Source organism: Pyxicephalus adspersus, chromosome 4 (assembly GCF_032062135.1).
Source record: "Pyxicephalus adspersus chromosome 4, UCB_Pads_2.0, whole genome shotgun sequence".
In the NCBI taxonomy this organism is placed as follows: Eukaryota; Metazoa; Chordata; class Amphibia; order Anura; family Pyxicephalidae; genus Pyxicephalus; species Pyxicephalus adspersus.
In genome coordinates, this window is record NC_092861.1 from 45,356,083 (window position 1) to 45,374,605 (window position 18,523).

An 18,523-nucleotide genomic window follows, 5' to 3' on the forward strand; every position below is an offset into this window, starting at 1 on the left:
TGTGATGAGGTTATGAGTGAGGAAGTCATTAGTAGGTCATTGTAAAAGCGAAGAGAGTGGCTAGGGGAGTATTTTTTTACCATGTCAGAAATGTAAGTGGGACAATAACTGTGTAGTGATTTAAAGGCAAAGCACAGTATATTGTAAGCTCTATTGAGCAGGGTCATTTTGCTCTCTAGTCTCCTAAAGTTTACACTTGTGTATGCATGCTTGTCATCTGTATGCCTATTTATTGTAATATGTTGGTGCTTTGTAAATAACAGATAATTTACACTGTATCACAAAAAAATAAATATTGTCTGCTACTTGGTCCAATCTATGTGTTCTAAAAATAAATCAAGTGCGCTGTTTTAGTTTATATTGTAACACAGAGTTTTTTTCTAAAATGTGCCGCTTCACATGATGTTATACCACTGTACTATGTCGCACTGTTGATACTTGCTATGATTTTTGTATACTGCTGATGGTTTTTTTTTTACGGCCCGATCTTTGTAACACTAATCTTGAGCCTGTTATTGTATGTTCTCTTTTACTATGGCTTTGTACTGTTCTGATGATATTTTGGTTATTACTTTGTACATTGTCTTTTCTGTGTCTATAAATAAAGTTTATTAAAAAAAAATGCGCCGCTTAATGCGGGGAGCACCTTGCTCGCTGCTGTCGCCCCCAATAGAGTGCTTCTCTTCCAAGAGTGAAGTGTTGGAGCTGTGTTTTTTTGTTTACCTCTGCCCATGCCCTACCTCCACTAAGTTATCCCCTTTCCATATAGCTACACACTTACCTTAATTTAAGCCCTACCTCCCCCTCTGTTGCTATCAGTCACTTAGCATTCTTTACTGATAACACGCTTTTGTGCAAATAACTGAATACCCACAAGATTCTAAAAGGAATATGAAGATTATATCCCTAAATGCTAAAGGGCTTAACTCCCCTACAAAGAGTTCTATAGCACTTATCGCTATTACCCGTATGCATTGCCATGTGGCCTTTATCCAGGAAACGCACTTCCACCATGACAAGATACAATCTCTCAAAAACAGATGTTTTCAACTGTCATACCATGGCACATTCCCAGATTTTAAGTCCTGGGGAGTTAGCATTATTATTTCTAAGTTGCTGCCATGGTCCTTTAGTGACCTGAGGTCAGACCCTGAGGCTCGCTACTTGATGAATAAGGGCATGATTGGCACATGACTATACACGTTTGTCAACATATACGCACCTAATATTGACCAACTGTACTTTTTAGATGAAGTTCTGGACATGGTAGAGGAATTTAGTCGGAGCGTGACCATTGGAGGAGATTTTAACATAGCACTGGTTCCTAGTAGGGATGTTTCTAAAGGAACATCACATCTACTGCTTTCCACCCTTAAGAGAGTCAAAAGACTTGCATACTCCTCATCTAATCGATATCTGGTGGATACAACATCCTACTGAACGGGATTACTCTTTTTACTCTCTGGTACTCAAAACACATTCCAGCATTGACATTTTTTTACTAAAACATGATACCCTTTCGATTGTTCAATCATCCTCGATAGGTACAGCCACTTTTCTGACCATACACTGATCATTATAACTTTTGCGTCAGATGTACAGATATCCAGACCATGTGCTTGGAGACTGAAAGGACCTTTTGCAGTCTCCGGACACTGGTTTATTGGTGGAAGGGGAGCTGCAGGAGTATTTTTTACGCAACTCTCCTTTGGTTCATGATCCCATGGTGGCCTGGGAGGCCCATAAGTGTGTTATAAAGGGCCTCCTTATACAACTGGGGCAAAGGGCAAAGAAGAAAAGGCAAGCCAGGCTCAACAATCTCCTGCAAGAGCTATACAAGTTAGAAACCACTCACGAGTGCCACCACACACCAGACTTAGAAGCTCAAATAATTCGAATACGTGAGCAAATAGCCTCTGTAAGTCATGAAAAGGGGAAAGCACAACTGTCCAAATGTAGGGGCTTTTTCTATGAGTATGCAAAAAATGTAGGGCAGCTTTGGCACGCTATTAGAGCGAATAGGTCCCAGTCATATATACCAAGCTTATATTCCTTCATATCTTCAAGCATATCTTCCTCTAGTAGGTATGGTTCATCATTCTTCCAAAGACATAGCAGCCTCATTTCACCAATTCTAGGAAAAGCTATACAATTTGAGATCCCCGACAGACTCCCTGGCTCCACAGGCACCAGCAGTGGAGATAATTAGGGAATATATAGTATCCTCGGGCATCCCAAATATCCCAAAAGACTTTCTAGAAACGTTAGATACCCCAATTACATTGCCAGAATTTCAAACGGCACTTTCAAAGGCAGCAACAGGCAAAGCCCCAGGTCCAGATGGACTAACTCTGGCCTACTACAAAAGATTTTAAACCCAATTAGCTCAGCCTTTTTTGGCAGCCTTTTACTCCATTCTGGAGCTAGACAACCTGTCAATTGACACCCTGGAGGCTCATATTACCGTCATTCCCAAACCAGATAAGGACCCCCAATCCTTTGCGAATTATAGACCCATTTCCCTACTGAACAATGATTTAAAGCTTTTTTCTAGTATGATAGTGTGTAGGCTAACCCCTGTCCTGTAATCTTTGATACACACTGATCAAAGCGGATTTCTAACATTTTGCGAAGCCTGGTACAACATGGTTTGCTTGCTTAATTTAATAATTTTGGACACTCTAACCAAATTCCCATGATGCTTCACTCTACAGAGATGCAGAGAAAGCATTTGATAGAGTGGACTGGGCTTATCTCAACTTATTGTTTATACATATAGGTACCCTGCCGGGGCTCCTTAATTGGATTAAGGCTCTTTACTCTAACCCCAGAGCACGGGTAAGAGCTAATGGGGTCCTCTCTGATTCATTTTCCATTACAAATGGGACAAGGAAAGGATGTCCCCTCTCTCCTTCACTGTTTATTATTATGCTTGAACCTTTTTTAAGACGAATAAGGTCCAATCCAAACATCGCAGGAGTATCAATAGGTGGCACCTCTCATAAAGTAGCTGCATATGCAGATGACCTGTTATTTTACATCACCTCTCCAGTAACGTCTATCCCCAATCTTTTGAAAGAACTACCAGATTATGCCCAAATTTACAAAATTAATTTAATTAATTAAAATTTGAGGCTTTAAATATCACCATACCCCACTGAATGTTTTACAACCTAACACCCTCTTTCCCCTTTAAATGGGCAAAAGTGGCCATAAAATACCTGGGCACCCTCATCCCAGCTGATCTAGCACGAACAGCCATGTTAATTTTTCTACCACTGCTTAACGAGATCAGACACAATTTGCAGAGGTAAAGACAAAATGTGTTTTCATGGTTTAGGCGATGCAAAATTCCCCCCTTCGCTGTTAATAAAGTTTAGCTCTGAATTTATACGCTTTGTATGGGGCAATGACTCTTCTAGAATTATTTTTTAGGTCCTCAGATTGCCCAAGCTGCAAGGGGGCATGACCTTCCCAGACCCAATAATATACCATGCTGCAGTGCACTTAATTGACTGGTGTAGACACAGAGATCTAAAAGGCTGGATCCAATTAAAAGACACCCTCTCTCCCATACCTATTCATTTACTAGTTTGGTCGTCACCTGACACTGTCGCCCAAGCTAGAAAGCACCCACTCATTTTTCAGTGTCTCCTTTCTTAGGCCATCCAGCATTTACACCTAGTTTCACAGATCCTATTTTTCGGCATTGGAGATGAATGGGGATTAACCGGGCTAGGCAATTCATCTCCTCAGGCGAATGGATATCAGAGGTCCAGTAGCAGAATGACTACTCACTGCCAATCTGGGTCTCTAGAGAACAATGCAGCCTAAACACTTTCTAGGCTCTCTTCCTGCCCGGCAACAATTTCGTAGGCCACTCACGCGTTGGAGCAGACATGTACAGTAGAAGGTCTCGTGATAGGTACCTTATCGCAACTGTTATCAATAATCAATATACCCAAGTTTATAGATGGGTGGGAGAGGGAATTGCAACAGTCCTTTTCGGAACAGCAGAGAGCGCAGCTATTTCACTATGGCCACAAGGCCTCTACTAGTAACCAGAATCAAGAAACAAATTACAAAATACTTACAAGATAGTACAGAACACCAGTTGTTCTGGCCAAGGTTTTCCCATGTACTAGCTCTCTCTGCTGGCGCTGCGAAAAGGCCTTGGGCACGTTTTTACATATATTTTGGAGTTGCCCACTCCTGCAGCCCTTTGGAAAAGGGTAGCAGATACCATATAAAACCTTATGGACGTATCTATTCATAATAAACTGGAGCTGGCTCTGCTTTACATCTCCACCATGTCCAGGAAAAAGTATTGTTGTTCTTTACTATACCTTTATTAACCACCTGGCCGTTAAACCCGACCATGTTCGGGGTAAAAACACTTGCAAAAAGTGTTAAACCTGAACTTTTCTCACCAGGTGGTTAAAAATGTAAACAAACGTTATATTGCAATCCGATTGTCATACATTGTATGACAATTGGATTACAACTGAAAGCAAATACTTACCCGGTCCCCGCAGCTCCTGCAGCAGCAATAAAACATTTGCTGCTGCAGCAGCAGCAGCCGCAGCCACAGCAGCAGCAGCAATCCCCCCCTCACATCACTCGGATGAGTCACAATGTAATCTGCTTTTAAATGGTTTTTACAGTACAAAAACACCACACAACATGATATAAAAATAAAGGTACATTTTTAATTTTATATTTTATTTTTAGATTACATTGTTGTCTATTATTTCAATATTGTTTTAAATTATTATTTATATTTATGTATTATATTATAATTTATGATTTTAATATAATAAATAAATATAATTATCATACCCGGGAGTTAATCCTAAGAATTACAAGCCCACAATATAAACAAAAATTTCTATGCAAAAAAAATAGGATAGGATTTTATTAAAAGTACATTTTTTTTTACATGATTGTGTGTTTCAAACTTTTTTTTATATTCGTGATATCTACTAGAACCCTGTTTGGACATATTTCTGTAACTTACAGGTCTACAATTAAAAAAAAAAATTTCATGAAAAACAGTGTATCTAGACATCAGTGTAACGCCCAGGTGGTTAAATGCTGCAAAGGTGTGTATCCCTGTCCATAAACAAACATGACCACTGACTAGGAAACACTGAACACATAGGGTAACTAACATCAGAGCAATGGAAGATTTAATGGCAACTGATGAAACATCAAAAGCCAAAAACACACATATCTGGTTTTATTGGGAGCAGTTTACTTGGTCTGCAGAATATCTTACCCTTCAGCAGTAAATGTATCTCTATTAATTACGGGAATAACATGTACAATGAAAAATGGGGAAAATATATTTATTTTTAAAGTGTGTTACTAAAAGTATTACTTGAGACTACATCCTTTTCCCTCCCCTTTACACATTTCTATGTAGACCTGTATTATACCCCCCTCCCTTCCTCATCATTTCTACCCCTGTTATATCCACAGGGAGGCCATAAAAAGATGATGTTCATATATTTTGATGTTGTATATTGCCATTTAATTGATATATTGATATAATGATATAAATATTGATATTGATATACCCAAAAAAAAAACAGGATTGGTGGCTTTTTCAGATCCCTTGGTAAAAAGAAACAATAGTAAATATGTAAACTATCAGAGATTGCGCAGAAGGCTCGGCCAACATGTCTTGAGGAAAGGTAACCCAGAGCAGATCCCAGAGGTAAACTCCTTTTGAGAGAAAACCAAATTGACCGGAAGGCCTCTTTGGTTCTGTAATGGGATCATGGGAAATACCACTCGCCTGACATATTATGCAGAGCTCCTCGGAAAAAAAATCTTAATCAAGACAAGATGGAGAGTTTTTAAGCTCCACACAAGGATTGGGAAGTGTTTACATTCTGCTGTATATTTGACAGGACCAATAACAAGAAATTGCCTGGGCTCTGACAAAGAAATGATCAGTCTATAACTGTAATGGTAGGTTTACTGTAGCTGTGAGAGACAGAATAACAACAAAAGAACCTTCAAAAACCCAGTGCTCAAAAATCAGAGCTTGATGTGCACTGTAATGAGTGAAATAAGTATTTGATCCCCTATCTTGGGTGTCTTCACTGTATGCAGGTAATGAGCTGAGATTAGGAGCACCCTCTGTAAGGGAGTGCTCCTAATCCAAGCTTGTTACAGTACCTGTATAAAAGACACCTGCCCACAGAAGCAATCATTTAATCAGATTCCAAACTAGCCACCATTGCCAAGACCAAGGAGCTGTCTAAGGATGTCAGGGACAAGATTGTACCTACACAATTCTAGACTGGGTTACAAGACTATCGCCAAGCAGCTTGCTGAGAAGGGGACAACAGTTGGCCCGATAATTGGCAAATGGAAGAAACATAAAATACCTGTCAATCTCCCTCGGTCTGGGGCTCCATGCACGATCTTCCCTCGTGTAGTTGCTCATGGGGACCACGTAAGCTTTACAATTCCCTTTACAATTCCACCCCAAGTGTGGCTCAGGGTTACCACTTTTGGTACAACTGTTTCTCTTTCTCTTGAGGCAGGTTAATATTTAGGATTTTCAAATGGCTATGTTAACTTTGGAATGAAATAAACCACTTTATATTTCTAAATATAGGCTATGTTCTAGACAGGCGTTTATCTTGCAGTGCAGAAACCGCTTCCTCAAGTGAGCTGTTGCATGTAGAATCTCACCAGTGGCTGCCCATACAGAATGGCTGGGAAGTGATTCAGTACCGCTTGTGACACTCTCTAAGAAAGACGTCGGCAAACTCCGGCCTTTAGGCCAGATATGGCCTAGCCAGTAGTTTGTTCTGGCCTAACGCCCCCTGGCCAACCCAGCCTAATGCCGGCCAACAACCCGCGGCTCCGGAGCTTAGGCCGGAACAAACTACCAGAGCCGCCTTCTGCTGTGGCTGCCTGAGGGGAATTCCCTCTCCTCCACAATGCATATGGAGGAGAGGGAATGTTCCCTATTTACCCCGGTCGAGGAAGTGTTAACTGTCCCTTCAAGGGGGGTTTCTTGGTGGGGGGTCGGAGCCATTAGGGCGGGACTCGAGAGAGAGTCCGGCCTAGTGTGCTCCTGCCCACCTCTGAAATGACCACTGAGTGGCCAAAAAAGTTTGATGTCCCCTGCTCTAAGCTGTTTAAAAAGAAAGCAGCGCAGCAGTGCAAGTGACTGGTTGTTTGGCAAGGTGCCACCTGATGGGGAAAGCATGGGGCACATCTGTTCCCCCCATTAGTGTGAACACAACTTAAGGATCAAATCTTTATTTAGATGTGTCACATATAACTGCAAATCACCTGCAAAATACAGCCAACTTGTGTTCTTGTTCTCCATTCTCTTTAAAACTCTTTATCTGCTCCAATAATTATTGATATTGACTATCTAAATACCACCAGGGACAGGACGCATCCTTACCTTGTACCATTAAAGATTTTCATGAGAGATAACCAATTCCATAAATTTTTATTCTAATCCAATGATTCACATACAATTAAGAGATTATTCCCCTCATTTTATCCCCTAGTTCCAGTTGATCAACTATATATTTAATAAATATTTAATTCTTACGATTAAAGCAGAAGTAAAGTGAAAATTAAAAAAAATCTCACTTACCTTTAATCCCGCAGCCCCTCGATTGCACTGCACCTTGCCTCGACCCGGTCCTGTATTGTCCTAGGATTCCTCTTCGTCCAGGCGACTTGCCGGGTGTTGCCATCTTCAATCTTCTCTTCAGGTCTACGTCACCCGATCTCACACTGAGCAGGTGCAAGATTGGGTGACGTAGCCTGCTGTAAAGGGTGAAAAAAGAGCTGATCTCACTGCGCATGCGTGAGATTGGGATCTCTTTCCCTTTAGTGGAAAAAATGTGCAGAAGGAGCAGCCAGGGCCTCCCGCGATGTGTGATGTAGGTATCTCGGGAGGCTCTGTGCTCTCATTTAGTCTTGATTGTCGCGGCTGCACCCTTTTTTCTTTTTTTTTTAAAAAGGGTATTGCACTTAAAAGAAAAAATACATCAATACTATTTTCTTATATAAGGGTTGTTTACTCTTTTATGTAAGGTAAAAAAGTTGAGTTTAGGTCCACTTTAAACGTGCGTAGATTTGCACAAGGGTGAACGATATGTTGGGGTTTCAAAATAAATAAGTAGCATACCACATTATCCTTCGCTTCCCTTGATAAATCCCACTTGATCATTGTGTATAATTATTATAATAACTTGTATTTATTTAGTGCTGATATATTGTGCAACACTTTACAAAGTCTATGTAAAGTCTATATATTTTCAGTATTTAGTTCAGCAATCTTCTGGCTACAGTATTAGTAAACATCTTCACATGACCTGGATAAAGTTTTCCTAGGATATTTCTGTACTGAAAAATACACAATATTCAATACTGAAGTGAACTTATTGCTTAGTTTCTTTCTGTAGTGCTTCATATAATTTAGTCCCAAAACCATCCGTCCTGGAGCCTTCAGATGTTCAGATGTGTATTTTTAAATTGCTTCCATCACTTTATACCTGGTGATCTTCATTTTCAAATCTACAATTGGATTTACTGTTCATTTTGTAATTTCTGTTTACTTATAAGACACACCATTCTGAACATATTTTTAAAATTAGAACCTCCCAGTGGTTTTAGAGTTTTTTATGGAGATTTGGTCGTGGCACGAACAAAGAGCTAGTGGTTTGCTTTTAAGAGCCTCCACGTGGCCCAATTTTCATACACTTGTTTAACATAACCACGTTTCCCCACTTTGTAGTCCGGATTTGCCTTTGAGAAGTTCATCCTGCAAGCAGTATCCCTAAACTAGTAGAGTATTTGTAGATGATTATGTTTTTTTCCTGGAAGATGTTAGAAATAACAGTTAGTTACCCAATAACTCAGTTGCTAGGAATCTTCCAGGACAATGCAGAATATTCTCCCATTATTTCAGTGATTAATGCTTTAAAATATTATATTTTGTTCTATTTATTACTGAAACAATAAGGCTACATTGACAATACAGGCTTTGCATACATTTTTAAGCATTTAAAAAAGTGTTTTAAACTAAGATATGTAGCAAAGAAGATAGAGATTAGGGGCTTTTTGAGCATTTTGTGAAGGTTTGGAATATGTTTATGGGGATTTTAACTCCTTCCAAGTGCTGCAAGATTCCTTTTCTTTACAGCTCATCAAGAAAACTCTCTGGTGTGAACTGGACTAATGGAATGAACAGGAGTTTCAAACATAGGCATTTAAATGCTTAGGTTAAACCCTCGGGAAACAGTTCTTGTAGACTGAGTCTTGTCTTTTTATTGTAATAAACTTTGTGTTTCTTGTTTTAGATGTGCTTTCCTGGATATTGAATTACTCACGTTTTTTGTAAGAAGGTGAGTTAGTTTGTTGGTTTTATATTAGTTTGTTTAATTTCATGACAGGCACACATTAGTCTGCATTTGTGCTTCTATTGTGGCTGAAGCTCTGACACTGTAAAAAAAAAAGTGTCAATAGAACAGATGTTTGTGGCAACTCTGCTGGCTGTGCTAAATCCATGGGACCTGGTCTCTTTCTTTCTCATATTAGCTAGAAGCAGAGTTTGGCATACTTTTTCAGCCACCTGATTGTCACCTGACAGTCACTTGTTCAACAATACACATCATGCTGTGTTTTTTGTCTTCAAGATTTACATTTACTTAATGAATATGAAAAGAAAAATTATATTTTTACCTCTCTCTACCTTACTTCTTGGGTACTTTTTTTTATGTCACTGGGCTGGTAATAAAAATGCTGTACTCTGATAATTACAAGATGGGTCTGGAAAGCCTAAATAGGCTGTACAAATCATCACATCTGCACTAAAGACTTGCCACTAGATGGAACTAAGGAACAAGAAACAAAGTGTATGGATTCTGCATGTAAGTAGTTTTATGGTACCATAGTATTTCTCAACAGCAACATATTTTCACACAACCACATGCACTGTCTGCTTCTTTTACCTGTTAAATTATCAATTATTAATATTATTATTATTACACAGTATTTATATAGCACCATCTAATTACGCAGCACTCTACAAAATCCATAGTCATGTCACTAACTGACCCTCAAAGGAGCTCACAATATATTGTCCCTACCATAGTCATATGTCATTATTGTAGTTTAAGGTCAATTTAGGGGAAAGCCAATTAACCTAATTGCATGTTTTTGGGATGTGGGAGGAAACTGGAGTACCCGCATGAAACCCACGCAGACACAGGGAGAACCTGCAAACTCCATGCAGATAGTGTCCTGGCTTGAGAACCTGCAAACTCCATGCAGATAGTGTCCTGGCTTGAGAACCTGCAAACTCCATGCAGATAGTGTCCTGGCTTGAGAACCTGCAAACTCCATGCAGATAGTGTCCTGGCTTGAGAACCTGCAAACTCCATACAGATAGCGTTGCTTCCACCTAGTAGAGTTTTTTGTTTTGTTGTTTTATTTTTTTTTTTATTTTAAACTAGTTTTAAAAACTGTGGTTCAAAGGAAGTACCTGCAAACCATGAGACTACTATAGAACACTGCAGAATAGAGAGACCAGTGCTTACTGCCTGTATACTGATGGATGCTGCCAGCAATAGTATTTGACAAATTGTTTGAAGAATGCAGTGTTACTGCCTAAAAACAATACATAACCCAATAGACAGTTGTTTTTAAGATAATGAATCATGCTAAAGGGGGGGGGGGTTATATTTTTGTGTCCCCGTCATTCATTGTTACACATCTGCACTCCAGTATGGTTGAGGAAACAATTTCTGCTTCCTCTTGACAGTGTGAATATAATTATATTGTTGGGTAAGGCCTAATGAGATCCTTCAGTATCTCATTAGGTAAAATATTTGGGTCAGGCCTCCCAGCTGTCATTAAACTACATTTCTCAATAGATTCTGACATTCATATACTTGTATTGTCACAAGAGCTTGAAAGTCACAGCAATATACAGTACACTAAATTAGTTATGATTTCCAGCTTCCTCTTTTGAGCCACACCATCATAAATTTTGAATCCTACTGTTCTATAAATGTACTGTCCTCACACAATTGTATATCTACAATAAAAGCCATGCTTAAATATTAAAGAACAAAATGCTTTTTATGACACTCAGACAATATTACCGGTAAATGTCAATGGTTTCTATGTAGTATGCAGTCTTACACTTTTCTTGTAGTATCACACAAAGTATAAACAATTCAACAAGTAAAAAAATAAAGAAAATTAGTATAAAAAATCATTTAATACTATAATTGTCATTTTATGTTTGATGGGTGTATAGCTGTATACATAAAATAATAATACTTTTCTAGCTTTATACCTAAATAAATATGAAAATACTGACTAAGCAGATATAGCAACACTTTGTACAGCACCCTTGTTAGTTCATAGAAGTCCTTGTTTTAACTGGTAGTTGTCACAACTTGCAGCAAACACTTTTTGTTCTGTTGCCTAATATGTTTTCTGATTCTTTTGAATATACCTCTAGGGCAATTTTTTTCTTTTCGTAGCAACTAAAAAAAGTTCTTAATAAATAAAAGTTGTCATTTTCGTACTGCGGTACAATAAAATCGATACTGTGCTGTATTCAAGGTGCATTCAAGTTCTAGAGGTCACACTAAAAGTTTTATACTTTTCGTGATGTTTTAAGTCTTACGCTCTGCTTTGCAAAGTTAAGAGCTTCATCTTTTGACTTCTTGACAAATTCGGACACCTTACTGAATCCTTCTGCCAGGCCTTGGCCTGAGATGGCACAGCATGGCTGAACATACCAGTCCCGGTCCGAGCAATACTTCTTCATGTTAAATTTCCGTGTGATCTCATCCGCATTGAGTGCTCCGGGAATATCTTGTTTGTTAGCCAGGAGAACAACAGGCACATTTTTTATCAGTTCATTCTGCAGTATACGCTGAAATTCCTTTTTTGACTCATCTATAGTTTCTTTGTTAGTACTGTCCACCACATACACCAGTCCATCAGTGTTTTCAAAGTAGTAGCACCAAAGTGATCTTAATTTTTCCTGTCCTCCAACATCCCATATGGTTAATTGCAGGTGCTTCTCTGTCTGAATCATCTCCACATTGAAGCCGACTGTTGGAATTGTTGAAAAAGGTTCTTTGAATTTGAATTTGTACAGAATGGTTGATTTCCCAGCTGCATCCAAGCCAAGTATGAGGATTCTGGCTTGTTTAACCTTGGAGTGAAGAGATACTGCATGCCCCATGTCTTTGCTTTTTGTATTTGAGCATGAAAAACAGGTGAGAAGTTTGGCATGGTGACCTGTAGCAATGGGAGCTGTCTACTTATAGACAGGCTTATCAGAAAGCAGAAAGGTGTATTGTTTATGAAGGTTTAATGTCCACTGCCTGTCACAAAGGTAGAACTGTCAGAAGCAATAAAGCATAATCGATAAAGGAAAAACCAAAGTTCAAAGTTTGAGAGAATGAGGTGTGAATACACCACTTTCTATAGTGATAAAACAAGTAAAGTTTACTTTAAAATAACTGGATTATAACATAACTTCCCATTGCTGCAAATTATGAAGGAAATAGTTTGCTTGAAATAAAATCTTCCTGCTTTTAGAAAACATATTTTCTAACCACAGACAATATTCAAATTGCTCCTACAAATTTACTATACTGTATATGTATGTAATGCGTGTTCCAGGTAAGCAAATTAGAGTATTTTCAGTGCATTGCTGGCTATAGTATTCAAATATATATTTACAGGTACTGAAATCACAAGTGTATTAACAGGACATTGTGATGAAAGACCCCATTTGCTAATCCTGAGACCTGAACTAGAAAATATTTATGTGCAGAGAAACAATTATTATTATTATTATTAATAATAATAAACAGGATTTATATAGCACCAACATATTACGCAACGCTGTACAATAAATAGGGCTAGCAAATGACAGACTAATACAGACAGTGATACAGGGGGAGAGGACCGTGCCCCGAAGAGCTTACAATCTAGTAGGTGGGGGAATTTCACACACAAAAGGATGGGAGATATGTAGTGGTGGGAAGTAGTGATGGTTTCAAATGACAGAAGAAGCCGGGTAGGCAAGTTTGAAAAAATGGGTTTTGAGTGCTCTTTTAAATGAGCAGAAAGTAGGAGCAAGCCGAATAGGACGAGGAAGACCATTCCAGAGACTTGGAGCAGCTCTAGAGAAGTCTTGTATCCGTGCGTGTGATGAGGTTATGAGTGAGGAAGTCATTAGTAGGTCATTGGAGGAGCGGAGAGAGCGGCAGGGGGAGTATTTTTTAACCATGTCAGAAATGTAAGTGGGACAATAACTGTGTAGGGATTTGAAGGCAAAGCACAGGAGCTTAAATTTGATTCTAAGGTGAAAACAATCTTTACGAATATTAAGCAATCTACTGTACTTAATATAAAAAATGGATTGTGTGTGTTTTTTTAAATATGTCCCCACCCCCAAATTTGTAATAGCTAAACCATCCCAAAATATAGGCTGGTATCCGAAATGGCAGGAGTGCTGTTAGAATTTGGTCCCCATTGTAAGTATTACCTTGGTACAATGACAGCATCTGTTACAGTGATCCATATCAATGCATAAATTCATTAACCAGTCACTGAAGCAAAGTAAGTTACCAGTTAAAAGAGATTTATTCATTGGAAGTTGCAGAGCCTTAATATTTATTTATCTTTTTCTTATATCTAGCCCAGACCTTTCTTTTTCATATAGGAAACTCCCAATTTCCCAAAACTCCCCAAACTTTTTCTCACTTCTGGTGTGATGAATGCAAAAGAAAGTGAGGGGAAATTACCTAGGACAGGAAAAAAATGCAGAGGCTCAAAACCTGTCCAATGCAGGAAAGATCTTGCCTTGCAGCTTGACTCTTTATGGAGGAGAAATGATTTCCCATGTCTGTATGTGGAGGCTTCCCAGAATAAATGGATTTCAGAGATTCATTACAGTACAAAGCATGGACCCCAGGCTCGATTCCCTATGCAATATTTATTTGCCAGAACAGTTGTTTTTCTACAGTGAAAGCATGATCTGAAGAAAACGGACACAAGGTTGAAAATACCAATATTACAGTGCTGAGAGATGTTATATAGGTAGATATTATTACAGCATGGGTATATGTGCTCTGAGCCTGTTTTGAGATGTTTTAAGATGTTTTGTATAATTTGTCTTAAAGTGGGAATGGATAAAGAAAAAAATTCTGTGTGTGGTGCTAACTAATAAAGCTGGTACTGGCATAGAGAGTAGTCTTGGACCTTTAAAGCATATTTGCATTGCAGATACCACTCTATGCTTTATTCCCTCTCTGCTAGACTTGTTAGAGTAGAAGGCATGCATTTGATTTAATCTTATTCCATTGTATAAAATTGCTGAAAACATGACCAACTGCCAGTGAAACATAATATATTACATTATAATATAATCCTATATATATTGTTCTGGCTGTTTGTATTTTATGGCACAATAGGTGTACATTGTGTAGTTTGTTATTAGACAAATGAGGAAACAAGTATTATTTGCATTTATTATTTCCTCTAAATGTAGTAACAGTTATCCATTGTGTCCAACTCTTTCTCAGCTTTCCAAGGCCAGTTTCTTTTTCAGTAGGTTTATACTCAGAAAATGTACTTTTGCAGTGTCCATCAAATCTTGCTATCATTGCTATGGCCCATAGCAAACTGATGCATAGGGAGAGTGGTCACATTTTAAACATTGTTGCCTTTTACAAGGCTGTGTTTGATCTTATCAGCAATCAATACCTAGTTTGTTGGTGCACCACCCTTGATGCATTATAAGTATCCTCATAATGTGACCGGGTGTCTACTTGTCTTCCCTTGTGTTCCCTCTGCTGATCTTCTTGTATGTTAATGCTGTCAACTTTTCATGTTTGTAACATGTACTGAAGAAGCTTAATTATTAGCAAAACACATTGTTTCCCACTTGAGTGCTGTGAACAACAAAATTCTTTGGAAAAGAGCTTGTCCCTTCTTCCTTCTACTCATAATAATATATTAACATCCAAATAGAATACTCTAAGTTCATGTTATTTTGCTCTTACTTTTGGTGTTATGTATTGTTTTGTTTTTGATGTAGATAAAGAAAATATTGTGCATGCATTTCCTAAAAAGTATTTAAATGTATTTGCTATTTAACTGGGATTGACAACATTATTGGTAAACCTTGGTTTAAACTATACATTTCTATCAGACAAGATAAAAGGTATGAATTAGCTTCAATAAAGATCCTCATATTTAAAAAGGCAATACATTTACTACTGTTTTTTGCAGTGAATCCGTTAAAGTTATTGTGAAGAAGACTTCCAAACTGATTTGTGTACTATCCCATATAAACACAATTTAATTGATGTAACGTTTCCAGAGAATGAGGTTTGCACTGGGACCCTCTGGTTTACTAATAAAAAGATATACACAGTTTGTTGTAAACCTTCTCCCTATGGCCATAAATGCTTAGTAAAATAGGAAAGTTTTTGCCACTTGCAGGGATATATGGGATAAAATAAATAAAGTACATTCTAAGATAAAATGAATGTATGGTTCTGACAGTAAACCCTCTTTCTGAAGAAAGTAAATCCTCCTATTGTGTGTTGCTTCCCCTACCTCTTAGATTGTAAGCTCTTCTGGACAGGGTCCTCTCCTCCTGTGTCACTGTCTGTATCTGTTTGTCATTTGCAACCCCTATTTAATGTACAACGCTGCTTAATATGTTGGTGCTATATAAATACCATTTAATGATAATGGAATTGCAACATGAATGATAGTCAATAATGCCAATGATGTGAGTAGCGAGGTAAAGTCCAAGTGATGGTAGACAATATTTTAAGTATCACTTAAAAAAGTAAGTACATAAAAAAAATTTATGGTTGTCTTTAAATTTATGAGCTTAATTTATTGTTCCTGTGATGGTTATTCCAGTATGGCTTTTGTAGAGGAGGGGGGGGGGGGAGGTAAGGCAAAAAAGGTTTTGCCTTACCTTTTTAATCTTGAAAGTGGTATAGGGTTTGCAGCAGCTTGTTCACCAACACGTTTGAGAGAAAACATAGTTCACTTAATCAGGATTGAAGGATTACCAGATCTCTGGATCCTTCTTATGCTGCCCATCTATTCCGTTTGCTGTGCACAACAACACTTGCTGTGTCCAAGCGTACATCTTATGTCTTTCCACAAGTGTTGTATCTGTCATATTTATAGTGCTTTGAATGTTCTATTTTTGTATTATGTGAGTATGCTTACAAGCTTTGTTATTAAACAGATTTACAAAAATAATATTATTAATGTAATGTAAAATTGAATTCTCCATATATTGCACGTACACATGTTCCTTATTATATGGCCCTGTGGCAGAACACAGATCTTGGATGTCACATAAGTAATTTATCTTGAAAGATATGAGGACTGTATTATCTTGGTACAACATGGTACATTACTAGGTCATAAGCAGTGTATATCTATCTACTATTGAGGTAAGAAGCTGTGGGTTTGGACTTCTGCTGTTTACTGCTCTTTGAGACAGCAATTGCAATTAATTACACATGTCTTATAAGTGGTGTAATAAACAAAAATACCAACCAGAGCAACGGAGATAATAAGATGATTTGTATTAGTCCTGTGTATAAGTGATCTGTTCAACCAGGCAGCCATTATTTGACATCAGCCACTTGGAGTCTCCACTTTTTGTAAAGGAATTTGAATGCCCCTGCAGTGGAGGAGTCCATTGAAATGTCTACATTTAGTTAGGGGTTTAGCAGGTTCTGACCAAAGCTTGACATGGGCAATCTGCTGTGAATACTCCTTTAGGTATTAGAGGAAAATCCAGCTGATCAACAACAGTCTTCAGAAGGTTAATATTACCCCCCTTCACTTTTAGTAACACAGGGTTTATTTACACTGGTAGTGGGGTTGCAATGACTTTAAAGCTTCCCAATGCCAGTAATCCATGTAGCCTCTCCCTGTGACAGCCACCATAGGGAATGAATAGGGGCTGCAAATGTATTGACGCTGGTTCTTTTTGTGTCCTCGAGAGGACTTCTGCAGGGAGCCACACAAACCAGAGCAATCATGTAGCAGGTATGAACCTGCCCCTATGCTTTGTCTTAACTCATAAAGTGTAGTTTAAAAGTCTGGATTAGCACAGTAATAGTATCCAGAAAAATAATATTCTTTTATCAATAAAATACAGTAATTAATCTCCATTCAAGTGACTTTTGAAGCAGGAAGTATTTTTTTATTCTCCTATCCCCCAGTGATCTGACTACAACATTGTGTTACAAGATGAGAGGCAGCAGCATTGGGCTGATCTATGTCAGATATTTGTTAACACATTCAAGAACTATAGAGGCTTCAGGAATACATAGGTGTGTTATTGTGTGTAGAATATATATTGATAATACATGGACCAAGATGGCTTACAGGATGTAATTTTAAGGAGAAAAGCAGATGAAGGCACTGTCTCTGGGTAAGTACTGCGTTCTCGCTGATTGAAATGAATAACCTGTAAGTGTTACACTTATATATTACATCACATGCATACACCTAAAGAGGAACTAAACTGAAAAGTGCCTAAAAATACTTACCTTCAATCCCTCAGGGCAGTTTGATCCATCCAAAGGTGTCTTGCATCGCTTCCCACTTCGTCCCGGCATCCGTCCCAGAGTCGTCTCTCCGTGCGCCGTCATCTTCTCCTCTTCTTCCTGGTTCTTCTTCCTATGGCACCCTACCCAGGCGTGAGATCAGGTGATGTAGCACGGAAAATAAACTTGACGATCTCACTGCGCATGCGTGAGATTGACAATTTTTTCTCTTTGCATGAAAGAGATGCTTGGGCATGCACAGAAGGAGGACCCAAGAGACTCCCAAGATGCAACAAGATGCATGACGTAAGTATCCCTAGGCGATCGAGAATTAGGGGGTGCTGCTGAATAAGGGTGATCGAGAATTTATTATTATTATTATTATTATTATTATACAGTATTTATATAGCGCCATCATATTACGCAGCGCTGTACAGAGTCCATAGTTGTGTCACTAACTGTCCCTCAAAGGAGCTCACAATCTAATGTCCCTACTATAGTCATTTGTCATTAATGTAGTCTAGGTCAATTTAGGGGGAAGCCAATGAACCTAACTGCATGTTTTTGGGATCTGGGAGGAAACCGGAGTACCCGGAGGAAACCCACGCAGACACGGGGAGAACCTGCAAACTCCATGCAGATAGTGTCCTGGCTGGGATTCGAACCTAGGACCTAGGACCTGGCAAAGGCCAGAGTGCTAGCAACAGAATTTTTACTTAACATAAAAGGGTTCTCTGCCTTTTTACTGGAGGGGAAAGCTGTAAACCACAAACATTCTGTAGTAAGTAAGAAGCAGATCTTACATGTAAATGATCAAATGTGGATACCTCTATGTGCATGCAGTCTGTGATTATAAACTGAACACAGACTGGTGGCAGGGTCCTATGATAAAAGATGGGTAGAGATAG

At 38.5% G+C, this 18,523-nt stretch overlaps 1 protein-coding gene across 1 annotated transcript; it reads right to left on the reverse strand.

The window, feature by feature from the left end:
- Positions 1-11,253: 11,253 nt before the first annotated feature.
- On the reverse strand, positions 11,254-12,324 carry ARL14 (ARF like GTPase 14). The gene has a single exon (XM_072410390.1). The coding sequence runs from the start codon at positions 12,251-12,253 to the stop codon at positions 11,657-11,659; it is 597 nt and encodes a 198-aa protein (XP_072266491.1). The 5' UTR covers positions 12,254-12,324; the 3' UTR covers positions 11,254-11,656.
- Positions 12,325-18,523: the final 6,199 nt, after the last annotated feature.

Excerpts from the sequence above, each read along its gene's own strand:
- ARL14 (XM_072410390.1), bottom strand. The coding sequence starts at position 12,253 with ATGGGGCATGCAGTATCTCTTCACTCCAAGGTTAAACAAGCCAGAATC.